This window comes from Enoplosus armatus, chromosome 10 (assembly GCF_043641665.1).
Source record: "Enoplosus armatus isolate fEnoArm2 chromosome 10, fEnoArm2.hap1, whole genome shotgun sequence".
NCBI lineage: Eukaryota > Metazoa > Chordata > Actinopteri > Centrarchiformes > Enoplosidae > Enoplosus > Enoplosus armatus.
In genome coordinates this window covers 23,330,833-23,357,118 of record NC_092189.1, presented here as the reverse complement: position 1 = coordinate 23,357,118, position 26,286 = coordinate 23,330,833, and the positions used below count along the sequence as shown (strand labels likewise).

General features: G+C 42.5%; 1 protein-coding gene across 2 annotated transcripts in view; it reads left to right on the top strand.

Moving 5' to 3' along the window:
* The window catches only part of glra1 (glycine receptor, alpha 1), a 94,025-nt gene that overhangs the window by 23,246 nt on the left and 44,493 nt on the right, over window positions 1-26,286 (top strand). Inside the window, exon 4 of one of the 2 annotated variants that reach the window (XM_070913032.1) lies at window positions 6,579-6,617. The exons of the other annotated variant lie outside the window; for it this stretch is intronic. Within the exon in view, the coding sequence (XP_070769133.1) occupies window positions 6,579-6,617 (39 nt within the window). The remainder of the gene's footprint in view (window positions 1-6,578; window positions 6,618-26,286) is intronic. 2 annotated transcript variants of the gene reach the window in all.

Genomic DNA, 26,286 nt, shown 5'->3' with positions numbered 1-26,286 from the left:
TATATATATGTATATATATATAAGTTATATAAGTTGAACTGTATATATATATAACTTATATAACATTTAAATGATAATATGCTGTGTCATTGAGATAACAGAGTGAATCAAATTGTGGTCAAATTAAATTCCTTATTAATACTCATTTTACGTTCGACCCACACAGAAACCTCTTTACCGTGGGCGGCCTGGAACACTAGTTGTACAATAATAATAATAATAATAATAATAAACTGTATCAGTAATGATGATAACAGATGTTGGGGTATTGCACAAGTGAAATGGATTACCATGCACGTTCGGACCGGTCTAGAACACTGAAATGCCTGAAAGTGAGTCTGAACTGTGGGATAGGAGAGGTTCACAAAGACAGTTTGATGTTACAGCGTTTGCTCGGAGTCATTGTTCACTCTTAATTCAGAAAAGATGGACACATCAGAAATAATGGTGCCACCTACAGGCTTACTAGCTTGCGCTCTAGCTAGCTAGTAAGCGAGCTTCATACCTAACCGTTGAGCTGACTAGCTAGCGGACTAGTTAGCTAATGAGCCGAACTTGACGTCCTCCGATCAATTCACATACATATTAGGCTTCTGTTGTGAAAAGATGCTTGTTGACTATGACCCAACTATGCTTTCTTGCAATTTTCTAGCAGTGTTTTGGTGTAGGCTAGTCTGTCAAACTTCATGGATGTCATGAACTACAAACTGCCTTTATGAACCTCCACCGTCACCTACCATTGCAGCAGATAACAATAAGGAGCAAATGGATGCCATGTCGACTAGAGAATACCTTAAAAACTTACAGCTGGGGTGGGCAGTTTTATTTTGGCATCATTGGGCGAAAAATACATAATAAGCTTTCAGTATATTGTAACTGAAGTGGTCTGAGAGGAAGCCAGACTGCTGCAGCTCACAGGTTGTTTCAGAGAGAGGGCGTTCCTATTGGCTGTTAACCTTACCTCTATGAATGCAGATGCGCGCGCAGCCGTTCAGAAGCAGATAGTCTGATACGAGGGCGGAAAATACAGCCGGAAAAGTCGGCATGGGAATTGAATTGAAACTTTATAGCTACGTAAAAAGCAACCGGTTGACGAACTGGCTGGCCTGTTGTCGAGGTCAAGCTTGTGTCAAGTTGAAACATTCGTATTCGTATTCACGTCAAAGAATTTGCTTCACGTTTGTTCTGAACACACCTTAATAATGCAGCTAGTTTTGCTAAATGCAAGATGATAATTCTTCTCTTCCGCCTACACGGTTTATACACACACACACACACACACACACACACCTCATCAAATCAGCACCAGCAACGCTAATTTTGCCGTGCAGCAACAGTGGATGGAGGGCGGGGAGGGAAACGGGAGGGAAGAGATGAGATTTGCCGTAAGCTACAAATGTGCCAGCAAGAGAGGAAATTACACTGATCATGACCGGGGGTCCACTGTGTGGGCAAGAAGCTTCCGATTGATTTAGCAGGTTCTCCCATCGGAGAAAGAGGAGAGCAAACACTCCTGACACATTCAGGACAAGTCATTTATAATCCATGAGTTCATCCGTTCTTTCATTTTCTCTTCCTGCTTATTCTTTTATTGGCATCTTTCCCTCCTTCACTCCTTTCTTCCATTCTTCATTCATCTTCTCTTTCTTCATTCTTACCCGACTCCTTTCTTCAATTATACATTGTTTTTTTGTCCTTTTCTACATTTTTTCTCGTACCTCACATGTAACTGTCCCATTCTTCCTTCCCTACCTTTCTTCCTTTCTACTTTGTTTCATTCAGTGTCTCTTTCTTCTTTTTACCCCGCCGTCCTTCCTTTATCCCTTCTTAAGTGTTTTTTATTGTCTATTTTTTTCCTTAAATGTCCATTTTCCTCTTGCATAGATGAAAGACAAGGTCATTAATACAGTGATCACCCAATTCATCTTCTCCGCTCCCTTCACCTTCCTCCCCCCTCTCCTCCTCGGGCCTCCTCTGTATTCAAGCCTTGTTTACCGATCCCACTGATTCGTGAAACAAATTGGACTCCTTTGACCTGGTAGACCAGCTGTGCAGGCAGCAGTCGAACTCACAGAGCAGGAAGAGGCTGTAAAGTTCCCGAACAGCGAGGACAGGGATGTAGTGGAATGGCAGCACCGAGCCTTTCTGATCTACTCGGCCCTAGTAATGAATGGCCACATGGCTGTACCGATAAATGCCCGTGTATGAGCGTGAGAGAGAGATAGGAACTTCCAGAGAGGACCAGAGGGAAAGGTGTGTTTGTGTGATTCCTCTTATGTCTGAGTGTGTGTGTGTGTGTGTGTGTGTGTGTGTGTGTGTGCACTTGATGAATGGTACAGACTACAGCTGCGACTTCCCTCTCCCTCTCCGCCATAACCTTGTCCTTCCTCATCACTCAAGCCGAGCGGCAACGAGGACGGCGACTGCTTCTGGTTTTAAACTCAACCAGGATGGGCTGCTAGTGAGCCGGCTATCTTAAACCCCCCCCCCCCCCCCCCCCTTCTACCTCCATTCCCCCCTGCGGTGCCTGAAAAGACCCTGAACGCGTCGCCAACCTTAAATTCAGTGTGCATCAGGGTCGTGTTGGTCTACTTCAGCAGGTTTTCATCGTCAGCTCTCTTGAACAGCCACTGGAGCTGCCTCGGCTCGGGTTACTTCTTCGGATACAATCCTTTATTTCATGCTGCTCTCACGGTTGGTTTGGCAAAGCTCCCTCCTTCTCTCTGCTCTTAAATCCCAGTGATGATCAGTGTAAAAAAAAAACAAAAAAACCACCTCTGTTGAGAATCCACCACTGTGTCACTTCGCTTCTGAGCTGAATGTCGGCCTCTTTCTCGTCTGAACAAGTGGACATGAGTAAATATACAAAGTACGGCAGTATATTTACATGTTTGGCTTCCTCCTTTCTCCTCCTCCTCCTCTCTTTCCTCTTTCTCTTTCTCCACAGTTGAAGTACTTGTTACTACACAATGCTACACTCTATACTACACTTGTGTTGTACTGCACCCCCCCGTGCCTCTCTGAACCTCCCTTTCTCCTTGCCAGGGTTGGATGTGCCGAGGTGGGACTGTAGTTATTAGCTGTCGGAGCTTGACGTTCATTTGGTGTTATCAGCACTTGTTTAATGGCTACTTAATGGGATTAATGTGCATAAGGTAATGAGCGTGGGATGGAGGAATGGCTGCGGGGGGAAAAAAATGGATGGGTCAGGGAGGGGGAGAGAGAGAAAGAGGTGAAGGAAGGGAGAGAAGGTAGCACTGTAAATAGCTAACTGACTTGATTTGCTTACGACAGGAGATTGGAAAGAACTGCAGATGGCAAAAGTGCAATCCAGGGTCTCACGCCTCGAACACAGAATATGTTTCCACTAGCTTAGCGCCAGAATATTGATGCTAACGCAGTTCCCTGTGGGCTTCAGTATTGCTCAGTTATGTATAACGTTGCAGCAGACATGAATAAGCAGCTCTGAGATACAAACTAATATCTACTCCCTCCTCCTCCTCTTATTTTTATTTTTCCGAGAGCTACTTGCTACAAGGATGCAAACACAGAAATCTGCGGGAGTAAAGGGACATCCTTGCCCAGAGGAAGGTCTCGTGGCTCTTTTAGTATTCTAGGTAATGGCCCTATCCTTTCCAAGCCAGGAAATTTGGATGGGGACTATATTGCACGGAGCGAGGAATTTTAATGTCGTCGCAGAGGTGACTCTCCCCTGAGTTATGACAAAAATATTGATCACGCTTCAACGTCTAGCGGGAGGAGGCGGAACGGCAAGGGCAGCGAAGAGAGGAATATTGAATAGGGTAATGGTTAAAGGCAGCCAAACGTACGAGGGCACTCAAGACGGCCTGAAAGAGAGACTGATATGAGGCTGGAGGAGAGGAGCGGGCAAATGAAAAGAAGCAAGGATGTTTGCTCGATTGCGCTGCCAAAAGTAGCAGTTGAAATCTGCACGTTATCAAGAACTAAAAGAGAAATGATCAAGCTGATAATTAATGCCGTGTCAAATGAGCCGTGTTGTCAAAATGAATGAACTCCGTATCTCTGCAGTCACACAGTTTGCTATAAATAACTCACGTCATTATTGTTTCTTCTTGATCTAAAGATAGTAAAAAACGTGGAACCTCTTTAGCTCGAGGCGATGCAAAGCTAATCTTGGATCTGTAACATCCAAGATTAGCAGAACAGTTGACGGCTACATTACTCTGTCTTCCTCCCTCTGCAGCTCACTGGTCCATGGCTAATAAGTTTATAAGGAGGGGAATACTGCTTTATAAAAGGCCATTCAGTCCTCCTGTGGAATTCCATCACACCTCTAATTACCAGCTTGAGGAAAAAGGTTTAAGCCCACCGTATCAGTCTAAAAGGCCTGACGGAGAGACTGACGCATACTTGTTTACCGCTGTGGCACAATCATGAAGGCGGTAAGCTTCTGTTTTCAGGCTCTCCATGGCAGACGTGTCTAATCGTCCGCTCATGCAGGCAGCCTGGGAGTACACCGAAGAGAGGGAAATGTTTTTTTTGGGAAAATCCCTGTACTCATTTTACAAAAATTACCTTTGTTTTCCAACACAAAAGCAAGTTTTTTTTTTTGTTGTTTTTACACCTCCCCTGCAAAGCCAGGAGAATTGATTCTGCACAGTGCTAGTAATTAGCACGCGTTATGAGATCCCCGCTGCCAGCAAAGCAAAGCCCAAAAACCAAAGCTGCTGTGGTTTTAATGCCAGGATCAGGTGCTCAGATGTTCGACAGGCTGCCTGGCCGCGGGGCTAAGCCCGGGCTTAGCCCTGACACAGAGAGATTGCCGTGCGCAGAGGAGGGAGGAAAAATTGCCTTTCATGGATTCAGGCAGATTATAGAGTTTAAGTCACCTGTCTACAACAGTTCATGGTCACGACGAATACTTTCCATCTATCTTAAGAGCCATTTCCCTTTTTTTTTTGGGCTGACAATGACAGATTACAATATCGCTCCCAGACTTCTACTTGATGTAGTCGCAATCCCTCACAATGGCAGTTGTCAAGTACAGCAAAGCAGGCCAGGTCCGGTTTACTCAGTTCAATGCGGTTCAGAGGCAAAATAGAACATCAATCAACAAATCTGAGCTGTGAAAGGAAAAATAAAACTTCTCTGTGTGTAGTGGGAGGACATTTTATGGCCTCTGTTCATAGTTTTGAGTCACTGAAAGAGAATGAAGCTGTTCAGTTTGATGAAAATCAAAGGCTGTGTGGTGACAGTTGCTGTCAAACACACAGATGTGGTTATTTTCTCAAAGAAGGTCAGAATACACTGGTTGACCTTTACACGAGGAGGTTTCTGGATCCTGTAAATCTTTAATTCAAAATCTATGAGACACATCGGTATGTACAGCAGTCATGTGACAGCCATAACGGGTGAAAGGGGAAGTGTTGTGGGGTTGTTTGAGTATCTGCCGATCAGAGGTCAGTAAAACTTGTCTTTTTGTACTTTTTTGAACTTTCCAGACAAATCCAATATGTCACTGATCTTCAATGATACATCAGACACAGTCTTTTACAGAACGGGCAGTAACTTTCCTGCAGTGAACAGGGGGAAAAGGCCTTGTCACTGTGAAACAATGAATCACTTGGCCTTAACTTTCAATTCCTTGACATTAGCAGGTCGGCATTTTTCCATTATAAATCAACCTCTCCGGAGACCAAAAAGTTCCCTTTCTGTGGTATGACTGAAATTATGTGGCCCATTTGGAAGAGGTTGAAGATTTACATTCTTGGGGGTGGAAGTAGAACCTTTTGTCATTCCGATGGGCTCCATTTCAGCCAAATTACTTCAAATGAATGCCGCCCATTTGAAGAAAGAAGTAGAATCCGTTTCAGATTTGGAGATCATTTATCGGCCCCCGTGGGGTCACAGCTCCATTTCTGTAGCCGGAGTCAAATTATTGCGAGGGACAAAGAATCCATTTTGAGAACTTTGTTACTAGACCGGTTCATTTCATTTGGAAGACAGTCAAGTCATTCTGGAATATGTGACTCACCACCAACCTGTTGCCCTAAAGACAATAAAATACAAAGTGTAATTTCCTCGAAGGCCGAATGTGGCAGAAATCTAAACGAAGCCAGTTTGACATGTAGTCTTTGCATTCTCCCCGCTCTCCTCCTCTTCCTCCTCTTTCTCTCTGGCCTCTTGCATCTCCTGTAGTGCATTTTGCTAGTCTTACTTCAGCTCCTCTTGACAGATCTGCATTGCAACCCTCCTCTTCCTCCTCTTCATCTCAGTGCATCGCCTCTCCTCTCCTGCCCGCTGCAGTATGGCAGTAGACTGTTCCTCTACAGACTCGTGCATCCCCCCTTCCTGCTATTGCCTTCACAGTATGTTGCCCCTCCTCCTCCCTGCCCCTCCTAAGTCTCCCCCACTGCCATACACTCACCCCCGCTGAGTGTTGGCAGCAGTGCGACACCTTAGATAATCGAGCCTTGCTGTCTTGTTCGCTCCTTGATAGACAAAGCGGTTGTTTTCCTTAACGAGGACAAACAACGTGTAGTTGGTAACGTGTTGTTAGAATATGCTGTGTTTAATTCTGATCTTTTTTTTATTAGACCCCAAAGGCTCCAAAAATGAAGCTACTCACAAGAAAGGTACTTTCCTTTTCTTTTTTCCCTTTTTTTCTTTTTTTTTCTTCTTTTCTTCCCTGACCATGGATTTGTGTTTGTCTCATGCGATGATGAGGCATTTTCCAAGTGTTGAGAAAACTAAAAGAATGTTAAGGCAACGCCTTCTTGGTTTAAATATGTAGAGATTGCCATGTATTGTTGTAGGTTTTGTCAATCAAAATGCTCCAAACTGTATTGTCTAGAAATCACTGTAGAACATCTGGTGAAAGGAGCAATTAAGCAAAAAAGTATTTGTCAAACATCAGCAATATTTCAAGCGTTATGCATTATGTTGACACAGATGTTTTTCTCCCTTAATGCCACACATAATTGTTTCATTAGTGGCAAAACATGTTGGAAAAAATGCTCAGTAGGACAACAGTTAATTCTTCCGAAACAGCAGACAGTTAGCTTTTTGTGTGCCTGTTTCTTTACCATAAAACTGTCAGTTCTCTCTGGCAGGACAAGGCCTTTTCTGAGACGGTAATGTTTTTTGTCTCCCTCATGAAGGCAAATGTAGACACACAGCTCTTTTTAACTTGGCTTGTGTGTAACCTCACCCCCCCCCCCACAAATCGTTCTGCTGGTCAGAAAACTTTCAAAGTCTTTTTGCACTTGATCATGGCAGATGTGTAAGTCTATTGAACTGTAAATATGCTTATTAATAAAGATGCACTGAGTGAGTCAGTGGTGAGAGTAACAACTGAACAAAGAACTGGGAGAACAAAAAACTGTGAATGACTTCAGTATAAACACAGATCTGCCTGAGACGTGACCAGACTGACGGTGTTGATGATGTACAGGCTGTTATAAAGCTTTCACCATTATGTTTTAGCAGGAGTCAATAAAGTGCTATATTAGAGGGTTCTAATGTAATAAAGTTCATATTTGCTAATGCAACATACTGGTAGGTTAAGTAAGTCTAGTGTGTACTAAAATGTCAGTGGTGTTGTTAACAATTGTGTCCCTTTGTGTCACCTATCAGCTGCTGTACCTGACAGCTGGGAGCTAACATTACCACAGATCCTGACTCAGCACAACCTTTACTAAGTTAAAATGTTTCACCCAAAATTGCATTTGGGTCTTCGCAGTGTTCTGTAGAGAGACACGAAACAAGCGAAACGAAAGGCCCACAGAAGTTTCACACACTACGTCTCAATGGGCGTCACACAGAGGAGGGACTTCAGTCTCATGGTATTATAAAGTATGTAGCAGGATGATATAGTATTGTATAGTGTGGTAGTAGCAGTATACTACAGTACAGTATGTACAGAGTAGTCCAGTAAAGTATAATACTGTATGCATAGTGTAGTGTAGTTAATTGATGTTTTATATTATGTAATATAGTATAGTATAGTATAGTATATAGCTTACATCATATACTGTAGAGTAGTATAATACAAAATAATGCAGTAGTATGTATGTAAAAAGTAGTATGGAAGTACAGAATAGCATATTACAGAAGTGCTTTTCAGTATATAGTGTATTTATACAGTATACACGATAGAATATTGCAGTAGTATAGTACGAAACAGTAAAGTGCAGTACCGCAGTATAGAGTACGGTGGTAGTATAGTATTGTATACCACAGTATAGTATAAGATGAAATACAGTATACAGTATGGTAGTGAACACAAGTACAATGCAGGACAGTAGAGTACTGCACAGGATAGCGTTACAACACTTCTCTCCATTTGTTCCGTGTTGATCCGTGTTGAAGAATCTCTTTCAGCCCATTTGGCTCGTTAGCTTAACATGCTAACGCTCGTAGCACAGCAGGCCCTTCACACAGTCAGTCGTAAGTAATGCACATGTGGTCCTGATTTACATGCACCCCCCCCCCCACACACACACACACTCAACACACACTCAACACACATGGATACACAGAGCGGCCCGGCCTGCATTTAGTGCTGCAGGACTTTCCAGACAATTACTGTTGTTGATGGAGCAAACAGCAGAGGTGATGCACTGGGCATCTTTTTGGGCGATGCTGCCAGACACAGTTAATGCAGGTTAGCAGAGCTTATTTCAATGTTTCCTGACAACAGAATATTCCTTAGTGTGTCTTTGCAACAATGCTGAGGAAACAGTGGAGCTCTCAATGCTCTAAAAGTTGACTTGGGCCAGCCGTCCAAAGAAGATTAAAACAAAAAATCAACTTCTTTATCCGCAGCACTGCAGATATGATCCTTTTGTGTCTGATTACTCAGGGTGACTAATGCTATTGAGAGAGGCTCCGTTGGTTTGCAGACTAAAGACCCCAATTACCTCCTGAGCTTATTCTGCTGGCCAATACTGTCAGCTTCACCGGAGACGACGTTTTATATTAGCAGGCAGCAGCCCGTCTGCCTCCAGGCTGCTGCGACGCATAACTTACCCACTGGCTCGGCGAAGGAAAGAAAACAAAACTGCAGAGCTAATAAGAAATAATTTCTCATTTTAATGTTCAAATAGGAAGGGGGAGAATTACAGCTTAAGAAGCTCAGAGATGTGTTAGAGAGGAAGGGAATGTCAATCTTCATCTCATAAGGCAATATTTGTAGGAAGTGCATTATTAGGAAATGGCAGCAAAAATGCAAATATTTGTAATTAATACTGTGCTAGTGATATGTCTTCATTTGCATGTTATAATAAATTAGAGCGATCTAACTCTGCTGTATTAACCAGACATGAACAACAATACTATATATAAAGTCTATTTAGGATGAGAATGTAAATAATTTAGGGTTCGGGCTACAGTGATGATATACACCGATGTAAATCTATCTGAATTTAATACATACATATCTATTACATATTACTTACGTAATTGTTATAACTGTCTAAACAGTCTCACCTAAAGGTCCATTTAAGGTTTAAACGCTGCTTAGACGTTAAGGCGGGATTATTTTGTAATTAACTGTAAAGAATTAACTTTGAACCTCAATAATTTCTACACATTCTGTATTTTATGCTGCCCTCTATTTCCTATAGAGAATGAAACACCCACATAGTGATCTAAAGTGTTCTCTAGCTGTCATAAGGATTTAAAACTGGTTGCTTAAAGATTTCACATATTTACATTGTCTTCCATTTTCTTATCTACCGCAAACGTGAGGAAAACTGTTAGCTAACAACTGCTAGCTAACAATCCAGGAGGCTAATTTTCCAAAGAGAGAACAAATGGATGCTAATGTTAACATGATAGCATTAGTTTACATACTAGCTAACATACTTTAATGAGTACGCTCATCATATCCTGGATAATACAAAAGATAGTTATCTAAGAAGCTGATAGTCTGAACACAAAAAAACAAAACAACTGGAGGGACAGTGATAAAATGATGCGCTCTTTATCAGAAACAAATCTGACCTCCAATATGGCCGTCACATGAGGTGCTAAATCACCTGAAAGCACTCTATTGACAACTAACAACTTATCAGAAAGGATGTGGCGAGCTGGAGATTAGAGCTCATCGATTTGTTCTGATCATGCCTCTCACTTTGCACAGCAATCGATAAAAGAGTATTTTATTTCCTTTCTGTGCTTTGACTTGATCTGCCTTCAGTATTCTCGGTGGGACCCTCAAACCTTTTATTTGTAATGATGGTTATTGACGTGCGCACCCACTCTTTATCATAAGGAATGGTAACGCTAATTTTCACAAGAAAATGGCGTGCGAGGTTCATCTCCTTCATCTCCAGAGCCAGTCGGCCTCAGACAACTCTGGTGGAAATGTCAGTTTTAGGACAGAGGAGGACAGCAGAGGAGACACGAAGGGAAAAAGATTAGGTTAATGTAGAAGGAAGAGGGGAAAGATGTAATACACAAGAGGAGAGAGGGGGGATGGGAGGCTGAAAAAGCAAAGGAAAGGCAAATGCGAGGAAAGGACAATACCAGAGAAAAGGAGAAATGAAGAGAAAATGAAATTATGTTTGTTGTAAAGGACATGACATCAAGGGAAAGATAGAGAGAGCAAAATAAAAATAAGAGACAAGAATGTTAAAGAAAGGACAGTAAGAGAAGAAGGTAGGACACCAGAGGAATGAAAGAGGTGAGAGAAGGGGAAAATAATAAGGAAAGAAAGGAGAGAAAAGGTGAAGACAGGAAACAAAACAAAGAGAAAGAATGGATGAACGAGTCAAACAAAACCTATGCAGAGACTCGAAGCAGAGCATATACTCCACGAGAAGAGAAAGCCATCATCGAGGAGGAGACGTAGGAGGAAGGGGAGACGAGAGGAGAGAAAAGATGGGAACGAGGACACAGAGAGAGGGGGGAGGGAGAGGGAGGATGGGGGGGGGGGAGTAGATTTCTCTTCCAGCGTGTTCAGCAGAATCCAGTCAGCAGGTCAGGGCCCGATGCCTCGCCACGGCCGCCGTCGGCAGCAGCCGTTCTTCCTGATTAGAGGCTCTGCTCTGCTCCTTCTGTTGTGGGATGTTCAGCACATATTACATACAACTCACCTCCTCGCACCGGCGCTTTATGCAGATTAATGTTAGGCCAAGGGATATTTGTCTGCTAACAGATTCTGGGCTCTCCTTCCCCCTCGGTGCCGTGCAAGAGGCCCGAGGATTCAATCTGTCTCTGTAGATTTATGCTTATCCTAGTGCCCGGTTTCATGGAGGACGGCTTTGTAATATGATTGCATAGTGCTTTAGAGAGGTGACACTTTAATGTGACGACTGCAGGTTGGAGCATATTGCGGTTATTTAACTTTTTTATTGAGAGCAAGAAAAATCTGCTGCTATGTAGATTTATGCTTATCCAAGTGGCCTGTCTCATGGAGAACACCTTTATAATGTGATTGCACAGTGCTGCAGAAAGCCAACACTGCAAAACGATTCCTGCAGGATGGAGCACATAGTGTGGTTTTAGTGAATGTAAAGCAGAATATCCCCTACACAGATTAATGCACATCCAAGTGGCCTATTTTAAAAAGTATAATATGGCTGCACAGTGCTTTAGAAAGGGAACGCGTGGGCGTGATTGCAGGGCTTCCCCTCGACTAAAGAAAGTCCAGCAAATCCTCAAACCTACACGTCAGTGCCCTCCAGAAATAAATGTTGTCTTTCACCTCTATAGTTACAGTGTGGACAAGAAAAACTATATGATTATGGTTCAAAAAATATTGTTTTCATGCTTAAAAGAAACCAGTGTTGACTGTCTGACTGAGACAGGATGCGAGCCCCGGTCTCTGATGTCAAAGTGCCATGCGTTGTATTCCCATCATCCACCTGGAACTCCTTCAACCTGTCTTTCACACAGAAGTATGCACAGTTTGTGTGCGCTACAGCATTACATGAAACATTACCCATCCTACGAAGAAGCTAATTAGGATGCTGCAGAATACGTTACATATTTTCTGCCACACTTTACTTTCAGGTCCTATCAGGACTTGAGTAAAAAATGTTAAGAGTTACTTAACACACAAAATTAAGCTCTTCTCTATAAAACTGGCACTTTTATACTGTCAGTGTTGTGAGGGTCAACAAACTGTGAAAGCGTACAGCCTTTAAGTTCAAAGGTTAAACTTATTCCATGATCAGGTCAGAGGTGATATATCTGTCATAAAAAACCCTGGACAGCTTCAGGAGGGGGGGCAGAGAGAGAGAGACAGACAGAGAGAGAGAGAGAGGGGGAGACACAGAGAGAGACAAACAGAGAGAGAGAGACAGAGACACACAGAGAGAGAGAGAGGGGGAGACACAGAGAGAGGCAAACAGAGAGAGAGAGAGACAGAGAGAGACAGACAGAGAGAGAGAGAGACAGAGACAGACAGAGAGAGAGAGAGGGGGAGACACAGAGAGAGACAAACAGAGAGAGAGACACAGAGAGAGACAGAGACACAGAGAGAGACAGAGACACACAGAGAGAGAGAGACACAGAGAGAGACAGAGATACAGAGAGAGAGAGACAGAGAGAGAGAGACAGACAGACAGACAGACAGAGAGAGACAAACAGAGAGAGAGAGACAGAGAGAGAGACAGAGACAGACAGACAGAGAGAGAGAGAGACACACAAACAGAGACACAGAGAGAGAGAGACTTTATTAGGCCAGTGCCTAAAAAAATAATAATGATCTAATATTACCAATTATTATGAAGACAAATAACAAAATGAACTAGTCGAGAAATTTCATCATAACTAGTTTGTCATTGCGTATAAAAGTCGCCTGCTGCAGCCCACGAGCTGCGATCCATGAACTGCACATGCTCAGATCAGTCATGTCACAAACGCACTGACCGGCCCGCACACACGTTTCATACGTTTGATGTATTTCTTATATCATTCACTGCAGCATTAGAAACACTGACGGCTGTGTATCAGTTCACAGAAAGTGTGCATGTTGCACTTTTTAATCCCAAATCAGCATTTTGTTTTGATATAAAGACGCAATGAAAACAAACCTTAAAATAATAGTAAAACAGCATTTAAACGATGAAACCTTTGATTGAATTGTCTGAAATATGAAAAAGGGCATGCGAGTGTTTGAGAGATAAGGTGAGGGGGCGGCCTGTGTGTGTGTGTGTGTGTGTGTGTGTGTGTGTGTGTGTGTGTGTGTGTTCTAATCTCATGACTATCTACTTTCCTCTCAAGATGATTAAAAGCATCAAGCTAACAACGGAGCATCACGACACACTTGTTAAATCACACACTGATTTATTGAGCAGATGACCATCACACACACACACACACACACACACACACACACACACACACACAGGACAAACACTCCATCTGCACAAACTCAGGCAAACAAACATGCAAACAACAAACAGGAAGGATCAAGCAAACACATACGCTCATGTTCACACACACAGTCAGACACACAATAACGCACACACGTACAGTAACACACGTTTACAGTGTAAATACAAACACTACACTGCTCACACACACACACTTTGCAGCATCACTGCCTTTCAGTAATCCAGTGGAAATAAAGCTCCAGTCACCTCGTCTCCGTCGCCGTGTCTCCGCCGTAGACCTGCTATTGATTTCTGTCCCTCTGCAGTCAGGAAGCTGCCAGCCTGTCATGTCCACCCGTCAGTCAAAACCTGGCCTGGAAGGCCCTGGAAGGTCCAGGAGCACTGCTTACTAATTCACTTCAGGCTAGTTCACTAAAGAAAGGCATTGTGTTTTAGGAGGAAAGTGACCTGTTTTATATACATATGGTAGAAAATATGGGGCAGCAGGACGGTGTGTGTGGGACGGAGTCAAACTAAACTACAGTGTGTGTGTTGATGGTAATGAAGGGATGCGTCACCCAGAGCAACAGTGTGGCTCACTGATGTGTTTTTAATAGTTTCTGGAAAACAATGGAGCTCTGTGGCACAGGGGAAGCAGATATATCAGGCTGTGATTCACACACAGGATGAATTCATGGGTGGGTTTGGTGTTTCCATGTGCTTTGATGACTGAATGAATATATATATATACAGATATGAGAGATATGTTTGTTTTTCAGGGTGCTCTGGCACGTGATTAATGCCTAGATGAGACTGTGTGTCTTAGAATAATATGTATAAACAAAGGGAATATGAGGGAGAGGAAATGCACACATGCAAGCACATGCTGACAGGCAAACACACACACACACACACACACACACAAATGATCTCACTGCAAACAGTGCGCACACACACCGTCACACAGAGAAACTGAAAATGCTCGCAGGCATGAATGCCAATTTTGAGTAAATATGCATAGACAAACACACACACACACACACACACACACATACACAGCCTCAGGTGATTTCTGACCAGGCTGCCATGCATCCATCCGTTTCTCCATCCTCTCCTCTCTGCCTGCCTCCCACTTTGAATACATTTCATCTCATAATGAAACTTGAACACCCTGTGGCTGGAAGAGAGAGAATACGAATGAGAGAGGAAGTCAGAGGCAGAGTGACAATGAGACAGGAAAAGAAAGGGGGGGGGGGAAGCAAAAGGGAAAGGAATAGATTCATGGAGAGAGTGAAGGAGAGGAGGAGGAGTAAAACATATCATAATGGCATTTCTCCTCCCTTGCTGGGAGGGAAAATTAAGTTTTTCCCTAAAGTTCACTCCATGGAAGAGGCGATGATGGATGGTTGAATATGTCAGCAGGAGAAACCGCCATTCCTCATCTCACCACTCCAATTAAAATGTGACAGGAAGTGTTTTTTCCCCCCCCGCCGCTGATCAACCGCACTGTTTACTTCCACGCTTAAAGCCAAAAGGGTTTACTGTTCTATAGGAGAAGCCAGGTATATATACGATGTTATATGTGGGAGAATAATGAGAGTTCTCCGTGTAAATGACAGGTTCTTTTCTCAGGTGTTGGATGTGGCTTTAGAGAACGTCGACATAACGAAGAGAAGAGGGGGGAAAAAACAAGTCTTGTTTCAGTAGCGTTTCATTGTTGAGTCAGGAGACGGACGGCACTTTAATGTTTCGCTGCCTTCGAGCGTTTCACAGCCTTGATGTTTATCTCCTCCTCCGTTGTCGTGTCTGGATGTAATGGAGGAAAAAAAATGGAATAAAACAGCAGCAGTATAAGTTATTCTCCCTCTCTTTAGTTTTTTTTTCCTGGCTGTAGTCCTGCTTGTAGGCGTGTACAGAAAGTCAGGGAAAATCCTTGAAAGTTGATAAGACCTATAAGATTTTTATAGATTTTTTAAATTTGCTTTTAGGATTGCTCTTCCATAAAGTTTGGGGACAGAGACAGATTTGACTAAATGAATGATCCAAAAGAAAAGGCAACAGAGCAAAGATATCCTGACTTTTAGTCACTGATATGGGTCCTACATTTCCCATAATGCAACTCAGTAGTGTCTTTTGCTAGTCCCTACCAGTTTGGTAAATGCCCATGTCTTTCAAACTCTCTCCCCCTGTTTGCAACCCACCTTGTTGTCCTCACTGCTGCAGTCAGTTTCAACATCTTGTTGGACAGTTGTGAGAGCAGCACGTTAATGAGCTTTGGAAGGACATATGGGTGTCGCGACCAGATATTTATTGCTCCTGTTAAAGTAGTAAAAAAGTGAAGTAATACACCTGCAACACACACTCTTCAGGTATCCTCTGCACTCACTTGTGGCCATTCTGTGAGTACAGAATCAGTTTTATGGCTTTTAGCAAACTTTCTTAGAAGTTGAGCTGAATAACTCCCAGGAATATAAAGCTCTCAGCGTTTGATAAAATGTTCATTATTTCACTGTTTCACCATCGAGTCTGGAGATTTATGACACTTTAAAGTTCCCTGGGACATGTTTTTTTTTTTTTTTTTTCCGCTGGCATTTCCGCTCTGATGTTTATGAATAGAGGATAAAAACAAAATGATCTCCTCCTCAGCTGCCGTGTCTGGACATAATGGAGGAAAAACAGCAATAGGAAAAGAAAAACAACCCTCTACTTCTCTCTCTCTCTCTGTCAAACTCTCTCTCCCTCAATCCTGCTTGTAAAATGAGCATGTGTGGGGAATATATATTAGTTCAATAAAAAGTAAAACCATATAGCCTACAGACGACGCCCTATAAATATTTAATGTCTCCCAGCCATTGTAGTATTTTTTGCTGAAGGCAGCTCAATTGCGAAAGAGGCGATCCTGTGTAATTCAGGGTATTATTCATATAATTTGTAGCCTGTGACTTCTCTTCTCCCCTCGCCTCCCTTTGCTTTGTTTAGCTCTATGCCATTTGTTGCTGTGAATAAATTCTGCCTCACCGCTGCAGCGCTGAGGTGTCACTTAGAGGACTGCAAATTGGGCATCAGGAGAGGAGAGAGTTAAATAAAGCAGAGGAGCGCAGGGCCAAGACGACCCTCCAGATACCTGTGTTTTACAACCCTCCTAAGGCCTGACGGTGGAGCACACCCCACTGTGCCACCTACGCTCTCTCACTCTTCCTTCCATGTGGGCCTCAAAGCTCACCGTCTCTTACCCTCCCCGGAGAAAAATATCACCACGTTGAACTTGAATGTTGTTCTGTGCTCATTCAGATACATCCACAAGGCATTTTATCTCTTTAGCTAATTGTGACAAGATGGATATGCCGACTTTCTTTGCTGTAGGAGTGTGGATGGCATCCTGACTGACTGCAGTCACACCGCAGTTTGACTCCTCGTTCAGGTTCAGGCTCAGGTATGGTTTCTTGGCCCGAATCTGGGTTCAGAAAAAAGTTCATTTTTGTTTTATGGTTCTTCCAAAGGCATTTTAAAAAGTATCTCATTGCCCAAAGTGTTTGTTTTTTCCGCCATTTCTCAACAAAACCTTATTCTTCAAAGCGTTCAAACTGTTTATAGAATTGAGATACACTGACAGAATAAACACATTTGTTCAGAAATCTTGTTGAAAACGTTTTCGGATGTATTCAAAGCTCAGCGCTGCTGATTCTTTATGAATGAGTCCAAATCACACTCGTCTGAAAGAATTGCTGGATTTAACTTTCCCTCCCACCAACAACATCTGGCATTTTGACTTCCTGAGGTCATCAAAACTAAAATCTGCTCCTCAGACACGCACAGCTCTGCCGCCTCAGCATGAAGTGAGCTGTGACTGCTTTCAGCGCTGCAGTTGTTTGCGAGGAAGTCAGGCTATTGTTGGCTGAGTCATTGTTGGCAGATGGGGATCAAGCCACCACCAGAGGCTTGAGGATGGCTGCAGTGAGTCCCGAATTGACGCTGATGAGACCTCTGAACCTCACTGGAGGTTGGTGAAGAGGCAAGAAGACCATGTTTGTAAGCCAGCGTCTCTTCTGCCACCTTGAAGCGAGATAGTCGCTAGGACTCAACTGAAAACTATACAGAAATAATAGATCTTTTTGTTGCCGTGCATTCAAGTGACATGCTAAATAATATATCTATTGGCACAAGTACAACTCCAAAGTGAGGATGCTGACAGAAGTATTCAATCGTGCAACAAATCTCATGGCTAAATAACAAAATATGTCGATTCCAAAATGACACGTGAGCTTTTTATGATCACGTTAAGGTCAGTTTAAGCTCAGGCAACTAAGGCTGTTGAGAATAAGTAACCGGTAAATAAGTAAAGTTAGTGTTGTTAACACAAAGACATGGTTGAAAGCAAACGATAAGAACGTCACACTGCCTCCTGCTAACGTGCCGTCTTTCTCTCTGAAGTATACGGTTTTTGGATGTTGCCTTGGTCGATTGAGAATGAACAGGAACTGCAGGAATGATGCATCATGTCCATGTTTTGCATTCTTGTTTCAGTTATAATGGAAACCGTGTTTGTTGGCAGAGATGTTGGCTGAATCCTACTTGTTCTTGCTGTGATTGGTCTGTTGCATCCTTATTTGCCGTAATGGACAAATGTGCAAACAAGCTTGTTGCTTAGTTAGTTCAAATAGATAGAAATGTGTCTTCATTTCAAACTGTAAAGACGTTCTCAGTTCTTACCTTTATGAAAAGGTATTCATATTGGGTTAAAGATACTAGACATAGTGGCTGTAAGTATCATGTGAGACTCACCTCTACATTGGCAACAGTAATGCTCCCTGCAGTCTTTATGCACCTGCTATATCATTCCAACATATGGCATTTGGTGGACGTGGCATAACCTGCTGTTTAGTTGATGCTTTAATCCAAAACACCCTCCAATGTCATGAGTGGACACATACAAGAGGGGCTCCAGTGGGAATGGAAAGCTTTATCTCTGAACAGTGATGAGATACAGAACCAAAAACAAGCCAAGGTTTCCATGTTTTCTGCAATCCTAAACCTCATTTTGAGCTCGTGTTGGCGACAGTAGACGACAGTCTGGAATCCACATCCTCACTTGGCAGCTCTGCGCTGGTTCCAGTGTCAGTTTTAAAATCACAACAAGGACGACATGTTAAGTTGATTCTGGAAAAAAGCTTCAAGTCTGCTGAGGGAGGAGTACAAAACCCAGCGAACCATTAATCATTAAAAAAGCAATTACAGGCACTTCCCTGGCAGGTTTATCAGGCTGTCATCTTCATACTATCTCTATTTAGACCTACTTCCTGGATAACCACCAAACACTCTTTTCTCTCTGTCAGTTCTGCTCCGAGGTGAAAAATGAGTAGATGATGATGACCAGCAAACGTGACACTCTAACTAAACTAAAAAGCTGCTACCGAGAACCAATGTGGCGAATCAATGCGAGTCAAAGACCAAAGAGTTTCTCTCTTTTGAAACACGAAATAGACTCAGTACAATATTTTACAATATTCCACCAAATATACTATATCTGGTCGGGTTTGCACTACATGTTTTGTGCACGGTAGACAGCAGTATGCACTCTCACATTCTATTATTTAGATACATGTACAACAATATGTTTGGATTCAGCCGTTCTTCTTCACATTGCGTGATACATTCAATAAATGTGCCATCTCCTTCTTTTATTTTTTATTATTCCTGCAAGAAATGTCAGTCCTTCGTGATCTCGCTGCAACTGCAAGTCCGCTGTCCTGTTTGTGGGCATTACTGTCAGTAGCCTCAAGCCTGTGCAGCCAGGAAGTTGAATGCACTTTTGTAGCTTGTCTATAAGGAAACCTTAGTGTGGCCTAAAATGCCTTGTGGGATTTAGTTTTTTAAATGTTTTACTGGTATAGAGTACTCAAAACAAAGGGTGACAGGAAACATAAAGAAAACGCTGGAAAAGCAGGTTATCACTGTTTAATAAGATTGTATCACTCTAGTTATTTAATGGACATTGGACAGCACCTAGAGAGGAAAAAATAAGCATTCAAACTCTCTAGAAATTTGCACAATGAAACCAAATCAGTTTGGTTGAAGTCGAAGATGTTTTGGTTTCCTTCATTTAACATAAGAAATCCCTTGTATTCCTGGAAAGTTATAGGGATAAAACAAAAAGTACGGTAAATTTAGTGCAATAAAAGGATGAGCTGGCTTTTTATAGCCATTTATAAAAAGAATATAGAGAGGATTTTTGGAGTAATTATGTTGATTCAAACCACTGAATCCTAAAATCTGCCAGAAAGAAAACTGAATGGAATATTTTTCATTTTAATTTTCTCTGTAATTAAATTCCTCACTGAGCCCGTCAAAACATAAAGTTCACTTCAACAAGCTGATGAAACCTGGAAACTTCCAGAGGCTTCACAGAAAGGAAGTTTGATTTTGGAGAGAAAATGCAGGGAGGCGCCACCACAATGCATTTTAACAGCTTGTACAAATTGTTTCTAAAGCTTTTGTGTTGTGCGCTGCATACAAAGAAATCATACACGTGGAGCCAGAGAGCTCAGGGACTGTTCGGAGCATTTCTTCAGTAAGTGGCTGCAGTTGGCAGAAGTGCTGAGAGGCCGAGCCGTTTGTTCCATCCTGCTTTATTGCTGTTGTCACTTGTTTTTAATGAAAGTGGGGGGTTATTTGTGCCGATGCACCTCAGCAGGACTTCAGCGCAGTCTCTGGGCTTGATTGGCCTCCTCAGTGTGCATGTGTGTGTGTGTTTTATTCAGTGAAACTAACTTTTTAGTTCACATGCCAGGGGCTGGTAGAGTAGAGACTTATCTCACGAAAACATTCACAGAATAATGTCAATAATTATTATTTCTTTCTTTCATAAAAAATATTAAATCTTCATTTATATACTTAATACTGTGTTAATAGTTCAGTGAGTTAAACAAGTTAGAAGTAAATGTGCTTATTTAAGTTACTTAGATATACAACTGCTTTGTTGTTTTGATGTTGATTTGATGTACGGTGGCCAGCAGGGACAAACTACCAATGCACGCAGAGGACAAGGACTGTGTGTAACATGTTTAAATGTTATCAGCTGCAAAAGGTTAAAAAGCAATGAGGCGTGAAGGCAGTATGTAACCGTGCGAAACTGTATGTTAATGAGTGTTAATATGTGCTTTGTGTGTGTGCGGTGCAGCCTGTAAGCTGCATGCGCACTGTGTGTGTCCTTCAGTTCAACATGCGTGTGTGTTCCATGTACGCCCAAATGCACCTGCATATCTAGTTGTGCAGTGTGTGTGTGTGTGTGTGTGTGTTAAATATGTGTTCATGTGTATGTTTCCATGTTTATGTTTGTACTTACTTTTTGTTCAGTATATGTTTGTGTGTGTGTGTGTGTGTGTGTGTGAGTGTATCCATGTAATTTGGCGAGTTTGTTTATCGAGCATGTTTGCTCATTTGCACAAACTGTATGTGTGTTTGCCCTTTGTACACTGTATGTGTGTAGATTAAATGGGCTGTCGGTGTGTGTTTGTCACTTCATCGTTTGTTTGTGTACTCATTGTTTGTAGTACATGAATATCTGTGCATTTAGGGTATATGTTCATCTGCATGCGTGTGTGTGTGTGTGTGTCCTTGTGCACATGTACTATCTTTCTGATGACCACTTTATAAACTTCAGGTTCGAAGCAGGTTTAGATGAAGGCAGTGATGAGAGGCGGGGGGGAAAGGATCCCTGAGTCTGTCAACGGCTCTCATTCAAATTCCTATCTCAAAGAAAACTTCCAACATTTCAACTTTTCATCAGGCACACAGAAATCAAAAAGCTTCAGGTGTGTGCCATTGAAGACACAGTCCCACTCATAGGTACAGTCACAGCAGACTGGATACATCCACGCCTGACTCGGGACACCAAGCGATCGTCCAATCATAGCTTAGCAACCGTAACTAAGCACGGCAGGCCTTTGGATTTCTCCACATCTCAAAGTGGAGCCTTTTTTATTGCCTTTCAAAAACCGAAATGGATGGATGGATTAATGCACACTTAAGTAATCACCAGGCTAGCTGCAGCTGAATATACAGCTGATAAAATGTACCAGTGGCAGCTAAACCAACAGTTGCCTAGTAAAAAGGAGAAGCTGACTCTTGTCTTTTATCTGAAATCAAGGACCCATTGTTTAGAAAATTGGTAAATCTGGCACAGTTATTATAAACTGCATGTGTGCATTGCTAGCATACGAAGGATATAAAGGAATCACAGACAGAAACACAGGATGAGACACATTTTGAAAGCTGTCTGAAACTCCTTCATTACAAAAAGGGTTTAATTGAGAATTCTTCATTTCGTATACGAGAGGCTAAGAAACACACCCGAGATGTCATCGAGAGTCCTTACAAGTAGTGTCTGAGTGTGTGTGTGTGTGTGTGTGTGTGTGTGTAGCTCAGGCCATTTGGCACATACACACTGAGGCAAATATAAGTGTGCAGCTACAGTAGCCTGTGAGTCACACTGCCAGCCTGTCCTCCATGACGGTTAATGAGCTGTCGCTTCTTTCTCGTTTTCTCCTGCTCCCCCGTCTTCTGTCTTTATTGGAAAGCTATAAAGCAAACTGTCTCCCTCTCCTTCTCTCCTCCTCTGGATGGTTATTAAATGAACTGTTGTGGTAGAAAAGAGGGAGAGAAGCAGAAGGAGGAGGTTTTGGGGGGGGTATTAGCTTCTTCTCCTCCTCCTCCTCAGGTTTTTTGCGTCACGCGCTGCGAGGGACGTCAAGAAAAGACAAATTATGATATCCCTCTGCTCGCCTCCCTGCTGCCGCGGAGCGAAAGGACTTTGAAGGAGGGATTTTGAACAAAGCCAGGATGCAGAGGAAATGTGTCAGAAGACTTGAGTTAGCCCTGAAAAGCCATTCGGAGAAAAAACACAGTGATAATGTAATACCAGCTGGTTTACGGATAAACCCTCTGATGCACTCAGACATATCAGGGCTTGTGCTCACTGGGTTTGTAGAGCCTTTATACATCAGACAGATACAGTCAGGTGGTCTCGCTGGGGTGATTATTTACCCAGAAGCTTCTAGAGCCCATTTATCTTCCAGTGCGTTAACACCCAGTTTGTTTGTCCTCTCCTGGAGTGCCAAATAAGGGTGTCATTATAATCGTTTTTTCATACATTTCATTTTTTAAATGATGTTGTTGACGAGGTGTTTATCATGAATTCTAAAAAAGAAAAGATTCTACAAAGATGGAATTTAAAAAGTACCATTTGCAACACAAACACTGCATAGTTTACTTAGTGTCACCACTTTCTAATGTGTGGGTACAAATGACGTAGTTATTGTAAGCGTCAGGAAAAATAGTCCAGTTTCCTGCTCAATCAAGACGCGAGAGGTGGCAAAGATCTGCGCCGATGTGGGGTCCAATATGTGGTCGAGCTCAGTCGGAAGGCTGCTGGCATCATTCACACACATGAATGTATTTTTGATCACAAACTCAGAACTCTGTTCTGGTTCAGAGTACTGGCACCTTTGTTATTCCAAATCGTTGGAGAACCCTAGTGAATAATAACTTGTGTTTCTCATCAGTTTCTATAACCAGATGAATGGTCCTCTGGTCAGTACGCTTGGAAAGCAAATTAAGTCTGAACTGCTGTTCTTGTGTTATTGAAATGTGTATATGTTCATGTTTGAATAGATGTAGTTATGACTGTGTAGAAATACATAAACCTACGTATTTATATGGTTGAAAACCTCTCTGTCCCCTGCAGAGGAGAGATGTTGATCAGCTTGTCAAGTGGCACCTGTCTTGGTTAAAAACTCCAATAATGTCTGTTCAAAAAACAAAGTGACGTACATGATGCACGACCCACCATGTTTGTAGTTTCAAAATTCAGTCAGAGAAGCACAGCAGGTCACATTTTAGTGGCTGGTGCTTTTTAGACTTTACAGCGTCTGATTGAAACAAACATCTGGCTTCCGTAGTTCCAGACGTTAGTCCAGACGTTAGTCCAGACGTTAGTCCAGACGTTATCTATCACCTTTGGAGTAATTGAACCTCTGACTCTGGCAGTTTCAGTGTCTCGTTGTCCTCATTCAGCTCCAGTGTGCAGCTATTTCTCTTTAGCTACGGTGGAACAAACTCATTTCATCTGCAGCCAGTTTCATTTGCTGCACTGGAAGCAAACCTGGTTGATTTAATATCTCAAAGTTTTTTTTTTTCCCCCTCCATCTTTATTACTTCATCCTTCTTCTCTCACGCAATCCTGTGAGTAATCTATTGTTTGTTCTAATTAGATTCTGTACATGTAAGTCACGTAGGGAACCATCGCCTCCGGCTAGCTTTAATGATTTTTTCCCTCTTAACCGTGCATCCTCGACCCTATGATTCTACTCTATGGCTTAACCACAGTTGCGTGCTTGTGTGTGAGTGTGTGTGTGTGTGTGTGTGTGAATGACTCTCAGATGATATTCCTCCCCAGTGGCCTCCAGCAGTCCTCAGACTGTGACAGGGAGAGTAATTGGCCATCAAAATAATCCAGACCCCTTCCTTCAGTCGCAGCTAGCCGCCGGCTAGTGGAATTAGACACTGAGTTTAGCCAGGGACATTAAACACAAACTCTGTGTCTGTGTTGTGTGTGTGTGTGTGTGTGTGTGTGTGTGTGTTTGACCCGAAGTCAAGACTATGATGCTGCCTCTTGACTTATTAAAGAATACATTGTGTAATCCAGCACTGTATTAAACACAATTTTCTGATGAAGAGTGGATTAAATATAATGGGATTATAGAAATCAGCTAAAACTTGTCGGCAGCGATCTCATTACTGCACAGACAAAGAGCAGATAATGGTCCACAGATTGTAACTCATTACTGTACATGAAAAGTGCAGAGTTGCACTTTGGGACTGGCCTGCTTGCAAATGAGCTATTATGGTAAAGCATTAGTTTGTAACAGCCTAATGCCTCTTTTATGATGAACAGAGAAGTACCGAATGTATACAATAATACTGTATGATCAAGATTTAATGTATTTTTATCCACAGAAGCTTCGCTGAGTCTTTGTAAACAGTGGATTAAGTGGGCATTAGTTTACATAAACAGATGAAGAAGCGTTCGCTTGGCTGTGAAGTTTGCTTTGTTTCTGTTTAACTTTGCTTCCCGTCGTTGTGCTAAGCTAGGCTAATCACTTCCGGACTCTAGCTCCATAGTTACTAACGCTCAGACATGAGTGTAGTAATCATCTTCTCATCTAACTTTAAGAACCCAGTTTTGTAATAATTACTGGGTAGACTGACTCTGTCATCATCAAACCAGCGACCATCCGACTCCGTGGATGAGAAGAGTTTAGAGGTTGCTGTGATTTACTTCTTAAAGCCAATATCATGTCCACTGCCTGAAAGAGATGAGAGCTCGTCTGTGGGCTTGGCCGTCCTCCACCCTCCTCACTGCAGCTCCTCTCCTGCCGCCAAGTAATCGCATTTGTGTTTGTACAACCTGGTAATACAGAGAATCGATGGAGCGGCCGTGAAAGGCCCGCATGCTATTTGCTTTCAGTTTGACCCGCTCATCTGAAAACAACCTTCAGTGAGGAGAGTGAGGGGAACTGTTTTTGTCATTATGAATTCCTTTGAATTGACACTCTGGGTTTATTGATATTGCCTGAGTTTGACCGACAGCACTTTTTAAGTCTCAAAGGGGACGTGACATTGATTTTCTCATTTCTAGTTTTCTGAAGCTGTAATGAGATGTTTACACGTTTTCCTTCTCTGCGACTCCTGAACAAACGTGCTGCCGTTGTCTGCCAGTCGGACTCTGTCGGAGTATTGAAGTCCAGAGCGGAGATCATTTATTCAGCACTGCCTCACAGCTTGTGTGAGAACCCACTTTACCAGACTGCTTCTTTCACGTTGTTTACTTCCTGCAGTCTGTTATCAACTCACTTCAGCTCTAGTCGTCTCTGCTGCTCTAACATGTGGTCACACAGAGCCTGAAACTCACAAACACACTGTTCTCTGAACCTCAGCTCAGTTCAGATCTTTATTGTCCTTTGAATGTGTTGCATCACATTTTCGGGAGCCTGTATCTTCAAATCTTCATATCTTCAGCAAAAAATGGTCAATGGATCAAATGGCTATCTGTGATATGAAAGGGGTCACACTAACTCTGCAGCTCCCCTCGGCTCTATGGAGTGTTTTTACGTCTTTCGCTGTCTTGTTTTTACAACTGCAATTTAGTTGTGGTTCAGTCTCCGCGCTCTCAGCAACCCCATCCTCAGCCACAGCAGGCATGTGGTCCACGACCTGCCCAGCAGCAAACAGCAGACAGACAAAGTTAGAGACTAACCGGGGAAGAATTTAGCTGCTAAAGAGTCAGATATGTTTGTACGAAGATGGTGGATACCAAAGCAGAGCTAAAAGAAGAGATACTGGACCTACATTCATCGGATGGACAGGCTCTAATGAGATGATGATGTTGCTCCCCGGAAGTGGCCAAAACAAAAATCAGTGTAGCTTGAAGTTGGCATATTTCTTCCATAGACATGACTAACAATGAGATAACTGCTCCTAGCAACCGCCGGGGCAAACTAACCCCCCCCCCCATCAGAGAACAGCCAACACAAACACAACGTCAGACTGATTAATGAAGTGAAAACAAAATGTCAGTTTAGCCTCATTATCAGGCTGAATGTCAAATGTTTTCAACATGAGGGACGGTTGTGATTCGCTGGGACTGATTCTGCTTTATGTGTTTGACAAGTTCAGGAATGATTCTGTGACAGATCTGAAAAACAAAACACAACTTCCTGTCACTGTTAAGAATATCTAACCTCTGCAGAAAATACAGTCTTTGCTTTTCTTACTCCAGCTGTGTTTATTGGAGTTTCTGGTCTTATCTTAAATTGTTTCATCTCTTGTGGTGTTTTATTCGTGTCAATACATTTATGTCGTGCTGGTTGTTAAAAACTCTCTGATGAAATCTAACTCCTCCGTCTCTTTCCCTTTCTTTTCC